At 39.1% G+C, this 18467-nt stretch overlaps 1 protein-coding gene across 4 annotated transcripts in view; it reads right to left on the bottom strand.

The window, feature by feature from the left end:
• Positions 1-18467, bottom strand: part of PRKCD (protein kinase C delta) — a 55741-nt gene that overhangs the window by 10984 nt on the left and 26290 nt on the right. For 2 of the 4 annotated variants that reach the window (XM_083488981.1, XM_083488982.1), the window contains exons 2-9: positions 15932-16068; positions 11950-12149; positions 11077-11149; positions 3960-4116; positions 3057-3088; positions 2136-2221; positions 1053-1182; positions 312-412 (exon numbers count right to left, since the gene is read on the bottom strand). In XM_083488981.1, coding sequence (XP_083345107.1) covers positions 312-412; positions 1053-1182; positions 2136-2221; positions 3057-3088; positions 3960-4116; positions 11077-11149; positions 11950-12149; positions 15932-16046 — 894 coding nt within the window. In that variant the 5' untranslated portion in view covers positions 16047-16068. The remainder of the gene's footprint in view (positions 1-311; positions 413-1052; positions 1183-2135; positions 2222-3056; positions 3089-3959; positions 4117-11076; positions 11150-11949; positions 12150-15931; positions 16069-18467) is intronic. The other 2 variants (XM_083488983.1, XM_083488984.1) reach the window with 1 other exon arrangement.

Here is an 18467-nt window from a genome sequence, read left to right as displayed (position 1 = left end):
ATGTCCAAATGCAGCCACAGAGTGACCACAGATGCACATTTACACAAGTGCCAATTTGCAAAGGGGCGTTTGTAAGGGCTTTAGCTGTTCATATGAACCTCTTGCTAAATATTGAGGAAAATCTTACCACAATTCTGCACTTCATCTGAAATCCAAGTAAGCGAGGGGGTGGTAATATCCCCATCACTTAACAAGGTAAACTGGATGTCAATGTTATACATATGATACGGAATTTATCACTTGAAAATTATCATTTGTATTGACTATTAGATCATAAAATATGATATGATGAAAAGGACTAAGCAGCATACCTGACTAACTTGAGTTAAAGCTTCTGCCAATAATTTCTGATTGATTCCACAGAGATTTGCCACTTTCTTCTGACATTTGTGGTGCACATTCATTCCACATTCTGAAGAAATACAGTTATGAACAGCATCAGCATAATGCAATTTATAAGCACAATTGATGAATCTACCATTTTTACAGTGATCAGTTTGCTCACTGGGTCTTTTAACCGAACTGAGATCTGTGTTTGCCTTTCCCCCATTTTTACTCTCAGAATTAAAAAGAAGCAAACATTACTACATGCATGAAAAAACAACAACAAGAAAAGCATTTGGTTTGGAGATCATCTATTTCTTTTTACTTGTGAACACAGTTGAAGGTTGTTAAGTTGTGTTTTGTTTTGTTTTTTTAAAAAAAACTTTAGAAAACACAAACCATGCGCATACTTTTCTGTTTAACTCTTAAATACAGTACAAGCATATACAGTGGTACCTCCGGTTTCGAACGGGATCCGTTCCAGAGGTCCGGCCAGATCCTGAGGTTTTCGCAACCGGAGGAGAAGCGGTAAACCGCTTCTGCGCATGCGCGCGCAGTGAAACACTTCCGCGTTTGCTGCTTTCGCAACCTGAAGTTTACGTTAGCCAAGGGTAATGTAAGCCAAGGTGCTACTGTAATCAAGAAACTGATCCCTTCCCTCTTCAAAATTCCCCCTAGCACAGCTATTTTGCCCAAAGCTTGTAATGGCCAAAAGAAACAGACTGTACCTTCACATTTTAATCCTTGCTTAACAAGTCCCCAGAGAAGACTACCACAATGATCACAGAAGGTAGGACTCATGTAGTTGTAAACTTTGAACCTGTGAGGCATATCGATGTGGAAGCGCTCCTTCTGAAACTGAAGACACGTTTATGTTGGGGGGGGGGGAGTAAAACAAGTATTTGGAGATTTCTCTCACACAAGATTTTCAAGGAGAGGGAATGAGAAATCCATTATTTATCCGATCACGTAGCCAGAAGGTTGACACAAGCAACAAGTTGAACAAAATAAAAAAACAAAACCATTTATAGAATTTAACATATTAGAGACCCTGCCCACAAGAATTCTAAATAAAAATGTATTCTAAAATGTCCAAGAAAAAGTCTCCATGGACAGTGTTGTGTGTATACTGTGCTTCTTTGTGCCTGAAATGGCAAATTTGAAGCACAGTATCCTGCCCACTCATTCACACACATTGCGTTTCTTTAGAGCAGATATATCTGCAGCCACAAAATATAGGAAAACATCAATACATGTGGGAAATGACAGGTGAGCCAATGCATAGAGGAGTTTTTGAGCAAGTCAAGAAGAATGCCTTTATTCTGACAAATTATGCAAAAGAAGGAAGCATATGTTTTTTGTCTCTTTAAACTCAGGAACTTCTTTGTGCTTGGTCAGACAGACTTAAGGTAGGGATTGCACAAATCCCTTTCTCCCAGGGTAAGGGAACAAGACTGCATAGTTCCTTAAAGACTTTTAAAAAATTCTCTTGGGCCTTTTGGATAACTTCTGCTGAACTGCAGGACCTGGACCAAAAGACAAAACTTTAAACTGAACAGCAATTTGCTTAGCTGCTCAGACCCACATGTTGTCTTTTCTTGCCTTCCCACTTGCAAAAAATAAATCACGCTCAAGATCTCTGATAACTTGATTCTTAAGAAACAAAATAATAGGCAAAAGTAAATAAGCATGCCAAATTTACATAATATGTGAAAAGCACATATCTGGTTTTCTTTACCGCTGCATGTCTTTTTTTTGTACACACAATACATACTGCGGTTAATGAACATATAAAATGTTTTATTACTTACCATTGTATCTCTGCTGTTCGCTGCAGTACCAGTACATCTCCCAATGATTTTATCAATGCATTTTTTGTGAATAGCAGCATTACATTCTTCAGAAGAGCAACAGGAATAGAAAGATACAGGCAGTTAAGTTTCATGGAGGGAGATATATATAAATAAAGTATTCTACACAAAAATGTTATTTTCTCTGATTTTCATTTATCAGTTGTATGATAGTTACAACTTTATATACATCAGTAGAAATGATACATTGGAAAGCTTTTACTATTAGGGTTGAATTTTAAAGATATCTGTTAGCATTTTAAGGTATCACAAGATGCCTTCTTGTTTTTCTGTGACAAAAAAAATAAAAGGCCCTTTTGTTATCTGGAAAATGGTAGCCCTAGACAAGCGTAATATTTATTTATTTAAAAAATATATTCATACCACTATATCATAAAAAATCAAAGTAGTTTACAACAATATCTTGATATAATTTTTAAAACTACATAAAATTTTAAACCAGCATCAACTACAGGAACATGTTTTCTTAATTGCCTGCATAAGCCTGTTAGCACAGAAATGTTTTCAGCAGGTGTTTAAATGTTAAAACAAAAATGAATAATTAGGAACTGCTGCAATTTAATCTTATTTATTCAGCTACTTCTATAGCACCCTTCACCCAAAATGGTCACAGGGTGGTTTACAAACATAAGGTAACAAGATAAACAGAAACATTAAAATAACTCTCATAAACCACATAACAGAATTGTAAAAATGACTTAAATGATCAGCCTCTAAAAGCCTGACAGAAAAAGTAGTGTTTTACCTGGCATCTAAAAGAATAGGTTACCTATAGTGATTATCAACAATTTGTACTACATCTACTAAAGTTTCTCACCGGCTATTACCACCCAAGAATAAAAGACAATGCAATTAACTTACGTCTACATTTATATCCCTGCTTGTTTAGGCCCCTGTAAAGGAAATGGGGGGAGGGTTTAGTCACAAGCAAAACTTATAAAACATAATATATTCAGACATACAAGTTGCTTTATCAGCCCAAGGTCTTATTAAGAATATGCAGCTGATCCCACTGAAACACGTGAATCTTTCTTTTCCTAGAGAAGTCACAATACACTTTTGAAGTAGGGAAACATCAACCTGCTGTTAATACCTAGCTACCTGCATTTCAAAGTGGTCCCAGATGGGAGAAGCTGTCTTAGAAAATGGAGGCTGTACCCAAGTGGATGAGAGAGAACAGTCAAGCTGAAGAAGTCAGCTGCCACAAACCTTCAGAACACCGTATGAAATATTAACTGCACATCAGCAGAAGTGATTGGATTTGATTTCTAGATTTTGTAGAGATGCTTTTCTTGTTTGTGCATCTTGTATACCACTCTGATGACTTCATGATGAGAAGCAGTGTATGAATTTGTCAAATAAATAAACTGTGGTTCTGATTGGACATTCCCCAAACAGGTGCCCTCTGGATGTTTTTGGTGGACGTTGCCGTCCAAAGCATTTGGAAGGTACAAGGTTGGGGAAGGTTGTTGATGAAATCCATCAGTGGTTGATGCAGGGGTTGTTGGCTGTTTTGACGTGGTTCTGAAGGTTCTTGGTTCAAGAAGCCCACTTAAGCCACCCTTGTAAACTGTTAAAAAGCTCATTTTCAGGTCAGAAAAAAAGAATCTTCAGGGTTTCCTAGAGGCAGTCACTCTATGGAAAACTAATGCTAGAGTAGTATTCAAGCTAGCAGAAGAAAATGGTAAAACTGAATCCGCCAGTTCTTGCTCTAGGCCAGAGCTGTGTGCAACATATAGATAAAACACAGACAATAGCTCTCACCACACAAAATCTTTACAGACAGAGCAAAATGTAGGTTGCCCAAAGAAGGTGGCAATGAACTCATGGTTTTTGATGTAGTGGATCTTGGCCTGTTTGATTGCTCCTCTCCTGTTCATAGTCACAGTTCCTTCATCTTCTCTCATTGACTGCTTGCTGTCTGGAAGCAAAGAAATGAAACAGTGAAATTTGTATTTATAAAAGGAATAACTGTTTCATTATTTAGTTTAACAGGTACATTTTAACTTAGTGATAAAACACTATCACTAAAAAAAGAAGAGCACATGCTTGTTCCTTTCCTTCGACTGTCTTCTGTCAAGTGCTGCTGCAGTAATATAAAAATTAAAATGAACTGAAGATATGGAGCGTGTTAGAAAAACTCAGCAATATGGAAATTCTATATCAGATAGCAGGCACTCTAGCCACAACTACAGTGCTGGGGGGAAAGGCACAAAACCCCAACCTTTCCCCTATTTCCATGCTGACCACTAAAACTTAATGATCTGAACACATACATCCTTTTTGCATTTTTTTTTCTGTTCCGCCAAGGCACCCAAGACAGTTTAGAATATCCAAATATTACCATGAGCAAAAAGGTACACAATATTTGTTGGCCAACTTCCGGAACCAAACTACTGTGAAGCTATACCTTTAAAAGGCTGGAATTAGGTTAATGAATACATCATTTTTCTTTTATTCTGCTATAGAAATGCCCTTTCAGTACGCAAAGGGAAATCAAATGATTTTATTTAGGGCAGGCTTAGGGAACCTGCACCCTGCCCGACCCACTATTCAGCTTGAGACTCTTTCCAGCAGACATGCACTTTTGACTGCTTTTGCCTGGTGGCACTGTGGTATTGACTTGTGCTTCTTGCTTGCCTGTGTAAACGATAGAAAAATGTGTATAGATATATTCACGTGTGCAGAAAGTCTTGATTTCTGTACATGGCTGGAATGTTGCTTACTGCATACAGATAAGAATCACAGCCATTGCTCTGCTGCCCACTTCTGCTTCTGGTCCCACCCAACACAGGCATACAAAAGATTTCTCACAAGTTTCTATGACCTTTGGGCTGAAAAAAGTTCTCCACCCCAGATGCAGAAAGTCTGTGGAAGACAGAGGAGGAGAAAATAAAGTGATTGAAATGTGAGCTAAAATCACTTGAAAATGCAACCAAGAGATTGGGCACAATTTCTGTTTTCTTGTGCAAAGTGTTTGTAGTTAGGCAAGAATATGAAGAATGATGCTTGGATCCAAAACAACTTACTTTCAGTGTAGGGGAAGTAATGGCACCACAGTGCCTGGCACTACTATATTTAAAAGAAGGGTGTGTGTGTTTTAATAAGCATGATGGCGCTGCTTCTGGTAGTATTAGTTCAAACTGATGGAATTAGGAAATCATTTCACTGTAAATACACAAGAGTAGTAGTTTTTTTAAAAGTGTTTTGTTCCCCTGCAGTTTTATTTTAGGCAAATATTGAAGGACTTGGCAAATGCACTGACTCAACATGCAAAATTTGCCCTGGCTTCCCTCTGCTTGGTCTGCTATCTTTTCTCTCCCACATCTCCCTACTCCTTATTATCCCCACATGCACAAAACATGTACAGCAAAGTGCCAAATTAATCTGGTTTTGCTGTATGTAATGTGTTCCTTTAGCAATAGGGGGGAAACAGTTAAATTGTGGATGTGTCTCAAAGACAAGGGGAAATCCCCTTTCTGACCTTTTCAATCTTCCGACACAAGTGCTGTTTCCTCTTGTGCAATGGAAAGCTACAAACAACCTGAGTTTGATGAGTTTCCCGTTAAAAGAGTATCAGTACATAGACACCATTTTCTCTATGGCTTACTCAGTTTTAGCACTCTGTCTTTCTCAAAGTGAATGGAACAGCAGCTAGTTTCTGTGAACTCTGAGGGCTGGAAGACAGGAGCAAGATACTAACCAGTACATTTGCAAGTCTGGAAAATTATTCCAATGTTTCCTTAGTTTTTGTAATCTCAAACTGATCTCAATAAATACATGCTCCACTTAAATCTAGCAAATGTGTTTAGGACCAAGATAAAAGTCCAAGCTGTTTCATTTCTCCATTGCAGCCCAGAAATTACAAAATTATCTGCTCTGGTGACACATTTTTTGAAACAATCCTGGTGCTCGAAGGTGTGCTTCCACTGTAACAAATTCACTGCAACACTCCAAGCAATTCCCGTGAGCCCCAAGTCCCCCTCTGCCTCCCTTATATCCAGTGCTTTCTTCAGGCTCTTCCCCAAGCTGTTACAATTCAGAGCATCAAGAGTGATGTGGGCTGGAGTCTTGTAGAAGAGAAGACCAGCAGTTGATTAAGGAGGAGCGGAAGGGCCCTGGATTAGGTGGAATGGCTGAATGCTTTGCAGCAAGCCTGCCTAAGATCAGGGGATGAGAGCTGAATGCCAGTAGGGATCTCTTTTGTATGCTGAAAGGAAGGATACTGCTTCCCTAAGTTTTTCTTTTTCCTCTTTTACGAATGTATGCATCAAGTGTATAAAAAGTACATCTGAAAAAGAACACAGAGCAGAAGTAGGAAAAGTAAGGGTGTCAGGGAAAGAAGAAGTGACAGAGAGCTCTGTTGCAAAGGAAGGAAGTAACAGGAGGAACTCCAGCTACTAGTCAGAATTAGATTTTGTATGTGGCTCGTAACATTTGAAACTTATAAAATGCTTCTGAAATACCAATGATATTTAACAATATATATGCAAAAATGATGCTCTATTTAAAAATAAATTACTAGAATTAGAAAGAGAACCGTTTTTGAAGCAACCAGTCAATTCATCTGGTTGGTAACCAGATGAATCATAGAATTGTAGAGTTGGGTCATCGAGTGCAACCCCCTGCAATGCAGGAAAACTCAACACACTGTCCCCCATCCTATTTGAAACCATACTGGAGCCTGCTTAGCTTTGCAAACTGTACTAGCAGTTTTACTGCTGCACCACTGGCCAAGTCAAAGTCAAAGGAGTGGCAATAACTTTCTCTCTCCCAAAATCGAGATGTTTTATTTTCCACATTTTTAAAGAAACATTTTTTACAATACATCCACATATACACATCAGGAAACTGGTGTAATACTAGATGCTGCTGGAAGTTGCATGTATTTGCTAACATCACAAAGTATCACTTCCCCTTCAGTAAAGTGAGTGCTTTATATGTAATACACTGACTGCAATCTATGCATAATGCTAAGCCATATTTTAGCGCTATGTAAATGAGATGCAGAACGCAATGCACTGGGCTCACATGCTCTTCCCGTTGACGGCTTGTCATGTTATATGGAAGAGGAACCCAGACTTACGACAAACTTGAGGAAGCTTCAAAACAAGCCCACAGGTTTGAAGGTGGCTTGTGTCGAAACTTCCCAGAGCTTAAGGCAGGATTTCTGGTTCAGGCAACATGACACTAATGTGAAAGGGACTCTAATGACTGCAGAAATCCTCCTGCTGGTCATGAGGGAGGAGGAAAGGAAAAGTGGCAGCTCATCTAGCATTAAACAATGGTGTAGTGTTATGTATGAATGCAAGGCACCAAAAAGGTCTGCATAACGCAGTTCTAGGAAGAGGGTAGGAGCAGATTCCTGCATACTTGGGGAGATGGATTCCTGAGGTATGCAGGAAAAAAGATAATACCGAGCTGCCCAGAGGCTAGCAAGAGCAGGGACTGTACACCTCTTTCCCCTATAATTGAGGGATCAACTTTCATCCAGTCAGAAATGGGAGGTTGGCTGAAGTGAATAAAGTGGCTTGGTGCTTGCTCCCCTTCAGCCTGGGAGCTTGGCCTCAATAATTCCCCATTGTCATTTAAAGGATCACAAGGGAAGAACTGGTATTGGAGGACATACATAGAATCCCCCACCCTCATAGGCATTCTGAAGCCCAGGTGGGCTATGGAATCTGTCGCCAGCACTATGGACCAATCCAGGAAAGGAGATCCATGCTCAGAATTATGCATCTCCATGCATAGTCACTCACTGTGTCAGATGTTCATACAAATGAACCAAAACGTGCACAGGTGGTCTGTAAACACTACATTGTTTTCAATGGGATGCACATTCAGATCTGCATTTGGATGCAATTCACAAACGTAATTCCTGATCCACTAAGTGACATGCCTAGCAGAAGTTGTCCTCTATATTTAACTGAATCAAGGATAGGAAGCATCTGGAACAAAGTGGAAGGAAAAATTACCCTTTTTGCCCTACCCCTCATCCTCCCCACATTCTATTTTTATGAAGCTATGAAGATGTGGACAACTTTTAGCAAAATCTTGCATTTTTTAAAAATGGAAATCTATACTTCTTACACACTATTTAGGGAATTCTGCCATGTACAGCAGTCCAAGTGATAGCAACTAGCATGAAAAAATTGTGGAAAGCTGTCAAAGGCTATAAATATTAGAACATGCCACCAAGCTTTCACATCTTACCAAACAAAGGAAAAACCTTTGCTCAGACCTTTTGCACAGTTTCCATTGAAATGAATGGGGGTAGTGAATGAACAGTGCAAGAAAGCTACAATTCCCATTAAGAGTTTTATCAGATGGAAATATTGCCAGTTATTGTCATTTACTGTAGGTCCATTAAAAAGAAATTTAGCTATGGAGAACATGCATATGTATTAATACAATCTATAAATCACACAGAAATAGGCAACACTTTTCAGATAACTCTTTCCTGCATTAACCTGCAGTTAATGAGCATTCGATTATCCATATAATCTTCCCCACCCACTGAAAGTGCTAAAATACTTTGTTCCCTACGGAAACTACCTATTTTTAAAAGAAAGCAATTGACAAACCCTTCCGTTTTATTGCTGAAGTCCGCGGCATTATTCCAGAAAGAGAAAGCTATTCTTGCTGCCTCCAAAGCTGCTTAACACAGAGAGTGAGACACTCAGTACGAAAGTAAACCAACCACTGAGGTGCTAAGTTCTGTGACTGGATAAGGTCAGTAACTTCATTAAAATAAACAAAGAAATTGGCAACCAGTTCTGCTTCTTATAAGCATCATTTTTATATGGGGGGGAGGGGAGAAGACTCATTTGTGGGACCCCAAGTCTAGCGTTCAACCATCTTCTACCCCTCAATTCCAGGAATGATGGCATATTCTTTCTGCTCTCATATGGAGAAGAGAATTTAATCTAGGGCACATCAATTTGGAAACATGCCATTTTAGTTCAATGACAAGCGAATTGCTCTGTACATCATGAAATGATGGAAGAAAACTTCTCATATACCAATAGAGGCTTGGGTTAATAACATCTGGAGCATTGTCTATCAGAATGCCTCACATACCATCAGCAACTAATCAAAGACATCTCCAAAAAAGATAGCTTTGAGACAATCTGGTCTCTCTTTTTCTCTTTTATTGAAGAGGAACAGAATATTTTAATGCCACCATCATCACAGAACTGTCTGTGGAGGGGATATATTGATTGAAAACGTATTGTATAGTAATTGTACTATAACTTTTGAATAACTGTCTTAATTTTTTTTAATGAAATGTGTGCAGCAAGCTGCGTATACCACTGATTAGGTGAAGATCCTTAGCATGTAAGAGTGCCATGTGTGCATTGGAGATATGTGCAGGGAGCTCCTAGACCAGATGTATTGTGAAATTTCTTGCCATAAACTTGCATAATAAATTACTATATATGAGAATATTTTCTTATTTTTATGCTTACACGTTCCAATTCTTAATTTACCCCCACATTTGAAAACTAAGGCTACAACATTTAACTGATTAATTCATCAACGAGGAACCTCTGGCTTGTGGGCCCAGCAAAGGTCCTAATTAGGCACACAAGGTAATTTCCCCCAAGACATGCCCACCTGCCCCACACATAGGGGCAAGTAAAGATGTGGCCTCTTGCAGCCCATATGCCAACCATATGACCATCATTGCCTGCAATCCCCCAAGGCTTTGCCTGCATAGTCAGAAATCAAACCATGCAGGCAATGGGAGCAGGCTTTACAGGCAATGATTCATGGTGCCTGCAAGCCCTTGAGAATTTCTTTGTCCATGTCGCTTGCAATCAAATGGGCAAAAGAATACACTTCACAGGAGATCATGGTACCTCAGGTGACTGACAAGTAGAAGATGTGCTTTGGTAGTTTACCCACTGAAAATTCACCAAACTAGTGTGCTTTCATGAGCAACCATGATGAGCTAAAATGAAGAGCAGCAGTAGAAATGTTCATCCCCTGTGCAACCTCTTGAGGGTGGCAGAGGATCAAAGTGACTTCTTCTGCTGAAGCAAAGTGTCTGCCAGTGCACTTTCAGGTAACAAGAACACTTTGATAACAGGCTGAGAAACACCTGTGGTATAGAAAATGAATTTTCAGCAACGCTTATGAAGCAGAAGCTTCTGAGTTTGTGTGCCAGATGACCTCAACACGTAAAAGGGGTGCATAAGGTGGTTAAGAGTCCCTATCAGCTGGCCTCTCACCACATCCCATGGCCAGTCACCCATCCATCAATGCTCATGCACACATCAGAAGGGCATCTACGCACATTTATGTGCAACCTTGAAAAGTACTTTATATTGACTTACATCATCATTCCACCTAGCTCAGCTTTCTCTACATTGACTGGCAGCAGCTCTCCAGGTTTTCACACATTGCCAGCCCAACTTGGAGATGTTGAGGACTGAATTTGGGACCCTCTGCATGAAAAGCAAATGCTCTACCACTAAGCTATGGCCCCTTGCATGGAGGAATGCTCATGTGAGTATGTGCACAGAGCCTCTTCTCACACATGTCTGACTTGGGTGAGGCAAAGAAGCTCACACTCTTCCCCTGGCAGCCCTCTGAGATGCCCCCAAACTTTTTCTGAGGGTTGGGGAACCTCCCATTCAATCTGGGAAGATCTCCCCTTCCTCAGCTCCCATGCCACAACTCACTCCATTCCATAGGCTATCCCAAGAGGCTCTTCAGGGGACTTAGGAGGCTGCTGGAGGGAAGGAGGAACAGGGAAGTCACCTTCCATTCTCACATCTCTGGATCCAAGCTAACGTCATCAAATTTAAAGTTAATGTTTACTATATATTGGATAATAATAATGATACTGAAGAATAATATTAATATTAATATTCACCCATTTCCTTACCTCCATCTTCTAGAAAATATTGTACAGCCATCAATACTTTCCCTTGAGGTTGCAAGTCAAGCTAAGAAGAAGAAAATCAACAAATTACCTTTCAGTTACACTAAAATTCCTGCAACCATCTTGTTTTACATTCTGAAAATATCACATGCAGAGGGGCAAGTCACAGTTGAAAACTACTTTCCTTCTCTCTCACATCTATTTCACAATGAAAACAATGTTGATACTGTTAGTTTCTTACTTATTATGGAGTCACCCCACATTTCATTTATCGTCAGCTGAATGGAAACAAACCATACAAGGATTGTCTGGCTGTATGGAAGTTCCACATCATTTGCATTAACCCAAATACCACCAATTCCCACAGTTTCCCACTGACAGCCTCTCTAAATAAACAGAACATCATTTGAGCTTTGCCCAGATTTATGGACTACCAGGTTACAACGCCACCCACTGCTGGCAAATTCACTTTGGGGTAAATTATCAGCCTCAGATCCACTAGCCCACCAGCACTTCATCTGACAGATTAAAATCCTGAGGGCACACGTCACAATTGCAAGGCCCGTCAGTTTATCACATATTAGCCTAATCTTTTCTCTATCCCCGTCAGGGATACAGAACAAGGTTGTGGAAATAAGACACAGTAATGACATCAAGGACATGAGGCACATTGAAGCACACATTATGTTCCTTTTCTAAGGAGCATTCCCATTTTTTGAGAACATGAAGTTCTGCTGATAATTATCTTAACAAGTGAAAAATTCATATGCTATGAGCATGTGGTCCTTTAGAGATCTGGTTCTAAGCTGTATAGACCTAGGGTAACACAGTATAAAATAATTAATCACATGGTGTCATACTCACCCAGAATTCTGCTTTCCCATTGCCTTTCTTACATCTTTCAGCCAAAACAGATACACCCACAGTCACCTCAGATAATGGGTCTTCTGCTGCTTTCATGAGAACAATCTGAATGACGCGGCCTTCATAAATGTGGGCATCAAATGAAGACTTCCAGTCTGGGTACATAGTGGGTTTCTTTTGAATCAAGGTTTTGCCTCTCTCTGGAAATGCCACAGAAAAGGCATAAATGAAGAGTTGCCAGGAAAACACTAAATTTCACAATCACAACCAACAGACGATTTTAATTTTATTAAAACTATAGCCAGGAAATAATCTCAACAATGTTAAGATAACAAGGAAGGATTTTTTTCCAAACACATCAACTGCAATAACAGCCAATGAACATTGAATAAGTCTTATTCTAGTCATTGCTTAGACTGCCTTATTCCTAGGGTCCCCAGCCCATTGCCCCAATGGAGAACGCTGGCGCTTCTCATTGTTGATTAAAAAGTTTATTTTCCTTTATTGTGCTTTGGGTGGCACTGAGCTTCTAGGAAAACCAAGTACAGGCCTCCAACCACATCACCCCTCTTCCCTTCCCTTCCCCAGAATGGCACTGGGACCCATATGGGATGTTTCTCTTGTATGTGTTGATGGATTTTGCCTTCTACATGTGTGTTGCTTTTTGGGGTACATGGGTGGGCCTCACTTGTTTGACTTCTTCAGTAGAGTTTGCCTGTTTTTTGTGCCTTATGGTGGTGAGTGGATTTCCCCTGATTTTCCCAATGCCCCCACAGCTTTTCCAGATTCGGGGAATTGCCAAAATTGTTTAGCTGCTTTTGGGGGGTGGATGTGTGTTACTTCTGTGAAATGGGTTATGCGGTTGTGCTTTGGGGCACGGGAAATGTCTGTTTTGAAAGTTGGGATTCAGAGCCAACTTCTCTCTTATAGGCATGCTCTCCCTCTCTCTTTTGTAAAGTTGTTTGTCCTCCATGACAGCAAAGATCCCTTGAGCAGCTTTTCTGTGACTAGATAGATGCCCAAGGGCAGCCATTTTATAGTGATGCCCACAAGAGTTTCTCAGATTTCCAAATGTGGCCTAATATCCAGGCCCAATTTTGGCAACTGTGTTAGTTGAGCCATGATAAATAGCTGAATCTCTGTAAACTGTATGGAGAGTGATTGGTTCCTTAATATTCTGACATAGGATTTAAGTTCAGAGTTAAGTTTATGTTTATCCAACAGCTGTTTTGTTTGATGCACGTCTCTCAGTATGATGGACTGTCCAAACAGTAGTAAAGAATAGCACCTCAGTTTGGCTTTATTAGGTAAGGACTGCCAAAACCAACATTATAAATTAGGTATTTGACAAGCAGGCTGATGTTAGCTTGCCAAATGTTCACAAATAGCCACCTGAGGATATTCTGCATTCTGCAGACTTCTGCTTTATCTCCTCTGCTTCTGCCAAAAAGCTTTTACCTGGTCTCAGAGATCCTTTCTAGTAACAGCTACTCAGAGCAGATGTTTTCAATTAATGCAAAGTGAATCCCAGAGCTCCCCACCTCCACCCTTTCTGCAATTTTGTTGTGGCAACTTCTGTCACAATGTCCTCAGCCTATGAATTTCCAGATAAAGATAAATGCTGCTCTAGTATCCCCTCCAGCATCTGTTACATTTTTTTCTTGAAGATTTTAAAGGTGTCATGGTGATCTAACACATGCTTGACTGTGTTGGCCTAAAAGTAGGAAATCCAACTATGCAGCAATCAGCCTGGGCCTAAGAAAATATTTTCCCCATTTTACATTTGGCCAGAAAATGTTCACTTGAGTGACGTTTGGGTGCACCAATTTTACTGGTACATGGACCAGAATTAGAAAATGTTAATTATGAGACAGAGGGCAAATGATATTTTTTTTGTTCAAGTTCAACATGCTCTCCCTTACTGATTACACTAACATAAAAGTGTAAATGTATTACTTATGAACAGATAAAAGATTAAAGATTTTCAGTTTATCCATTTTGCTGAACTATTTGCGTATCCCAAAATATTTAAAATAAACCAGAGCAATACTTTTAAATCTTCATTCACAGTATGGATATGCATTTGTTCCATAATAAATGAAAAAAAAGGGTCCATTCATTTCTTTCCAAAAAGGGTCCATGGAACATACAGAATGGAAACGAACGAGCTTTTCTAGTTCTAATAGCAACAGCCATTAGCTTAAAGTTAGAAGGAAAGAAAGCACTTAATTATGTAACTATTTTTAGTCCAAGCTCTGGGTGACAATTGGTTTTCATGCAGTGCAAAAGAAAAGGCCTCAAGAATATTTTTAAGGGTCTAAAGTTCACCAAGGAAGGCCAGCAATACTCCTGAGCCTTCTAAGAAAGGAGTCACACAGGGCCAGGGTTTATCCATCGAAGCTCTAGGGAACCTCCTTATCCTGATAAAAGGTTATCAAAGATACTGTTTCCTAAGATGCAGGCATACCTTGTTTCCCTGACCTCTTTAGCCAAAGGTGTGGTTTTTTTCTTTTTTTTAGTTGGAAAGCCTTCCTCCCAGATGCCGAGAGTTTTCAGTGCAAAACACACATACACATACACATACGCACGCACGCACGCACGCAACACACCACACCACACCACACCACACACATGGAAGTACTGTATCAACATGTAAAACCTTCATGAAAACTGAATGGAAAGCACAGAAGTTATAGGCAGCAGAAAGGCAGATGGGTGCACCACTGAACTGGATGGGAAATGACATTGAAAGGTAACAACAACCTGAATTAGGCTTTCAGTAACGAAAGGAGAAATTCTTTTTGCACCCCCTTCTCTGAACTATGATTTTTAAAATAATAATAATAATAATAATCCTTCGCATGCCTGTGTACAGTGGTCTTCTTCTAAAAAGAATGACAGAATATGTAGGTGGAACCACAAGACAGTTCCTGCTGATGAGTTGAGTTCCACCCAAAAAAGTGACTTTTGAATAATGGACTCTGAAGAGAGAAGAAAAGCAGGCAACAAAACAATCTTCTGCTAATTGGACAACAAAGCCTTCCGGCTCTAGTAATGGATTGTAGTAAGGAAGTATCTTTTCAAGATATGACGGGGGTGGCATTTCACACCGAATCCATTCTCACATTATGCTTTGGATTTAAAATAATGCAACAAGACTAAAATAATAAAAATGGAAATAATAACTGATTAACTTCAGCTTTCACATTAAAAAATAAGGTGTTAAAAATTCATAGTACATACCAGCATGGTGGTACATCCATTTGAATTTTTTATTCAAAGCTACCTTTATCTCTCGGTCCAGTATATCTGAAGGAGCGTCTCCACCCCCATCGTTCTGCCCGGACACTGAGGTCTAGTGCTGAGGGCCTTCTGGCGGTTCCCTCACTGCGAGAAGCCAAGTTACAGGGAACCAGGCAGAGGGCCTTCTCGGTAGTGGCGCCCTCCCTGTGGAACGCCCTCCCACCAGATGTCAAAGAGAACAATAACTACCAGACTTTCAGAAGACATCTGAAGGCAGCCCTGTTTAGAGAAGCTTTTAATGTTTGATGTATTATGGTATTTTAATATTTTGTTGGAAGTCACACAGAGTGGCTGGGGAATAAATAAATTATTATTATTATTATTATTATTATTATTATTATTATTATTATTATTATTATTATTATCTCTTCCTGATACATTGCCTATGATCAGATGACTTAAATCCAAATGATGCTGTACACAAATAGCCATATTCTTCACTATTTCCCTGTCATTGGGATTAAACTGGCCTATGCCACATACATTAGACTAGAAACTGCATCCTTTGACACCTTAAGGTTGTAATCGTATACACATTTACTTTGGAGTACATTGCTACCGACTCAGTGAGATTTCCTTTCTCATAAACAAGCACACAATTAGACTCTGGTCCTGCCAGACCATATGTGAGGAATTCCAGACCACAAATGGAATCAATTCAACTGATCAATCTTCTTACCTGTAGTCAAGGCCTCTTTCATTTTTATTGCACAGAATGGCTGTAGTTGCTCCCCTTGATTCGGCATAGGTCCTAGCTCAAAGGAGTTGAATGATATTCGTAAGAAGGGAGCCATTTCTCATAGCACAATTGTAAACCTACACAGGGGGAGAAAACAGACAAAAAAGTTAAGGCTAGAGTTAAAAATTGGGCTGTGTGGAGAAAATAAGACGAAGAAAGGACTCAGTAAACCATGCTTGAAATCAACTCCTGGTGTGTTCTAAGACCCATCTCCTGAGTTGACTAAATTTATAGGGAAAAGATTGGATGCTTCTTTCTTTCCAGTAAAATTATAATAAATCAAATTCAGAGGAAATCTGAATCCAGACATTCTAGTTCGCATATAGCTTTTTAAAAACCAAAAACCAAAATGCATCATGTTATTGTGTGCGTGTTGGCTCATATCCTAAGAACTAAGTGTCTTGCTCTTCTCATGGAATAGAGGTTTTCACACTTTCTGTACCCCAAAAACCAGATCTATAAGGTCTGAGGACCCTGGGAAACGTTGTGAGATATGGCATAAGAGAGGCTGCAGATGGCTGGAAGATTTGAAAACTGCAGGAACCCCTTCCTTGGATGAGCAGAAGTGCTTTTCTGCTCATAGTGCACACTTTTTGGAACCAAACCACATATCTTTGGCTAGTGGCCATAATTAACCTTTCTAACTGACACATCATACATAAATCTCTTCATTTTTCTTATCCTGCTGTTGGAAACGTATTGCTCTAGATCACTGTCCATCTTGATAAGACACTTAAGCCCCACAAGTATTTAGCTAATGACAAATTTATTATCAGAAAGCAAACATGTGTTTGGCTCCCTGCAGTTCTGTCATTGTGTTTAAGGCTGACACAAGCGCCAAAAACAAGTCATCAGTAGAATGTTTCATTCTTCTCTGGACTAAATGAGAGCACAAATGTTGTTCATTTGTTTGCTTCATCTTACTTTAAATAAATCACTACCCCCACTTTGTCTAGACGGCTTGGTATCAAGCTTTTAATGTTATAAGTCTTCTCATTCAAAATACTAATATCTTACCCAACCCCCAAATTGAAATCAAGGTGGCTTACATAAAAGCATATCATAGAATAAATAAAAAATACAGTATAAAATTATAAGCAAATCATACATACTTAAATATAAACATTGAAGTTAAAATGCTTCCAATTTGATATATTAGCTATACATCTTTTAAAGCAACACTAGATGACAAATATTTCAGACCTAAGAGAAAACTCTGCTTTAGAAAGCCTGTGGTCCAATATTACTATAAAAGAAAAACAAAATCTGTAATGAAAGATAAACTAAAAAGAAGTCTGTTTGATGTTTACAAATAGACATGAGGTCATCCTTACATTTTCTAACATATCACAAGACATTCAGTCTGCACATTCTCAGTGCAAGCTACAAGCATTACAGCCAGAAACTATGATCTAAACCTCAAAATATGTGAAGCTTGATTGAATCATCATTCATGTGCATGGGAAACCTTTTACACAGATAAACTTCTGTGATCTATTTGCCTGCATAATTAAGAAGTCCAGTATTTCACTTGTGAAATATGCATGAAGTACAAAAGCATCTGGCTTTAGTACTTTCCCCTGCCACCTAGTAGTTTCAGTCTTTAAAAAAACCCAAAAACTACTCCAACCCACAAATCAGATCAGGTTCTATCCTGTCTTTCTTCTTTCCCCAATTTGCTTGCTTAAATCATTCGGAATTATTTGTACCCTATTTCCTACTGTCCGCTTGTTCTCTCAATTACATGCGTGTTATTATAAAAATATTTTCAGATCTGATGTGTATTTTGGCATGAGATTGTAAGGCAAACACACATCTTGGTTTCCTCAATTAAAAGACAAAAACGAATTCACAATCGTAATCCCCATTATATCTATACAGTATATCTATATATATTTAATTTATCCATTGCTTTTAGTAACACTCTTCACCTGTCCTGCATTAGCAACCACACAAATATAACCTTTCCTACTTCCTTACACTGAAGTCAATCTTAATCACAGAGCAATTCTGTTCCACAGGTAGATTTCCACATGAGATCTGCAAAAAACTCGCTTGTCAGTGGCTCATCCTGGCAAATCAGTAGGTGGCGCTCTTTCCACTGTATCAGTAATTGATCTCCAGAAAACATACTACAACACAAATTGTTGCAAAGTGTCCCTTCTGTCTTAAATTGGCTTAAAACCATTTTTTTTAAATGCACAGCACACTCTTGCATACTGTTTTGTTAGACCAAAGAATGATTAATGATTTGCTATCATTAAAAATGTCGTATTTTAATGTTGTATTTTAACATAACCATAAATAACTGGTGTATAATTTCAAATAAGCAACACTTAATATATTATAACCTAAACTGATAATACACCCTGATTACTATAAGCAAAGCCAACCATAAGATACACAATGATGCCACAAATTCCTTGCCACCATTTGCCACCTCACACAATGGCTGGTGTGAATGAAGGATTCTTCC

Source organism: Podarcis liolepis (genome assembly GCF_965112155.1).
Source record: "Podarcis liolepis genome assembly, chromosome: 2".
Taxonomy (NCBI): Eukaryota; Metazoa; Chordata; class Lepidosauria; order Squamata; family Lacertidae; genus Podarcis; species Podarcis liolepis.
This window is presented reverse-complemented; position numbering and strand designations above follow the sequence as displayed.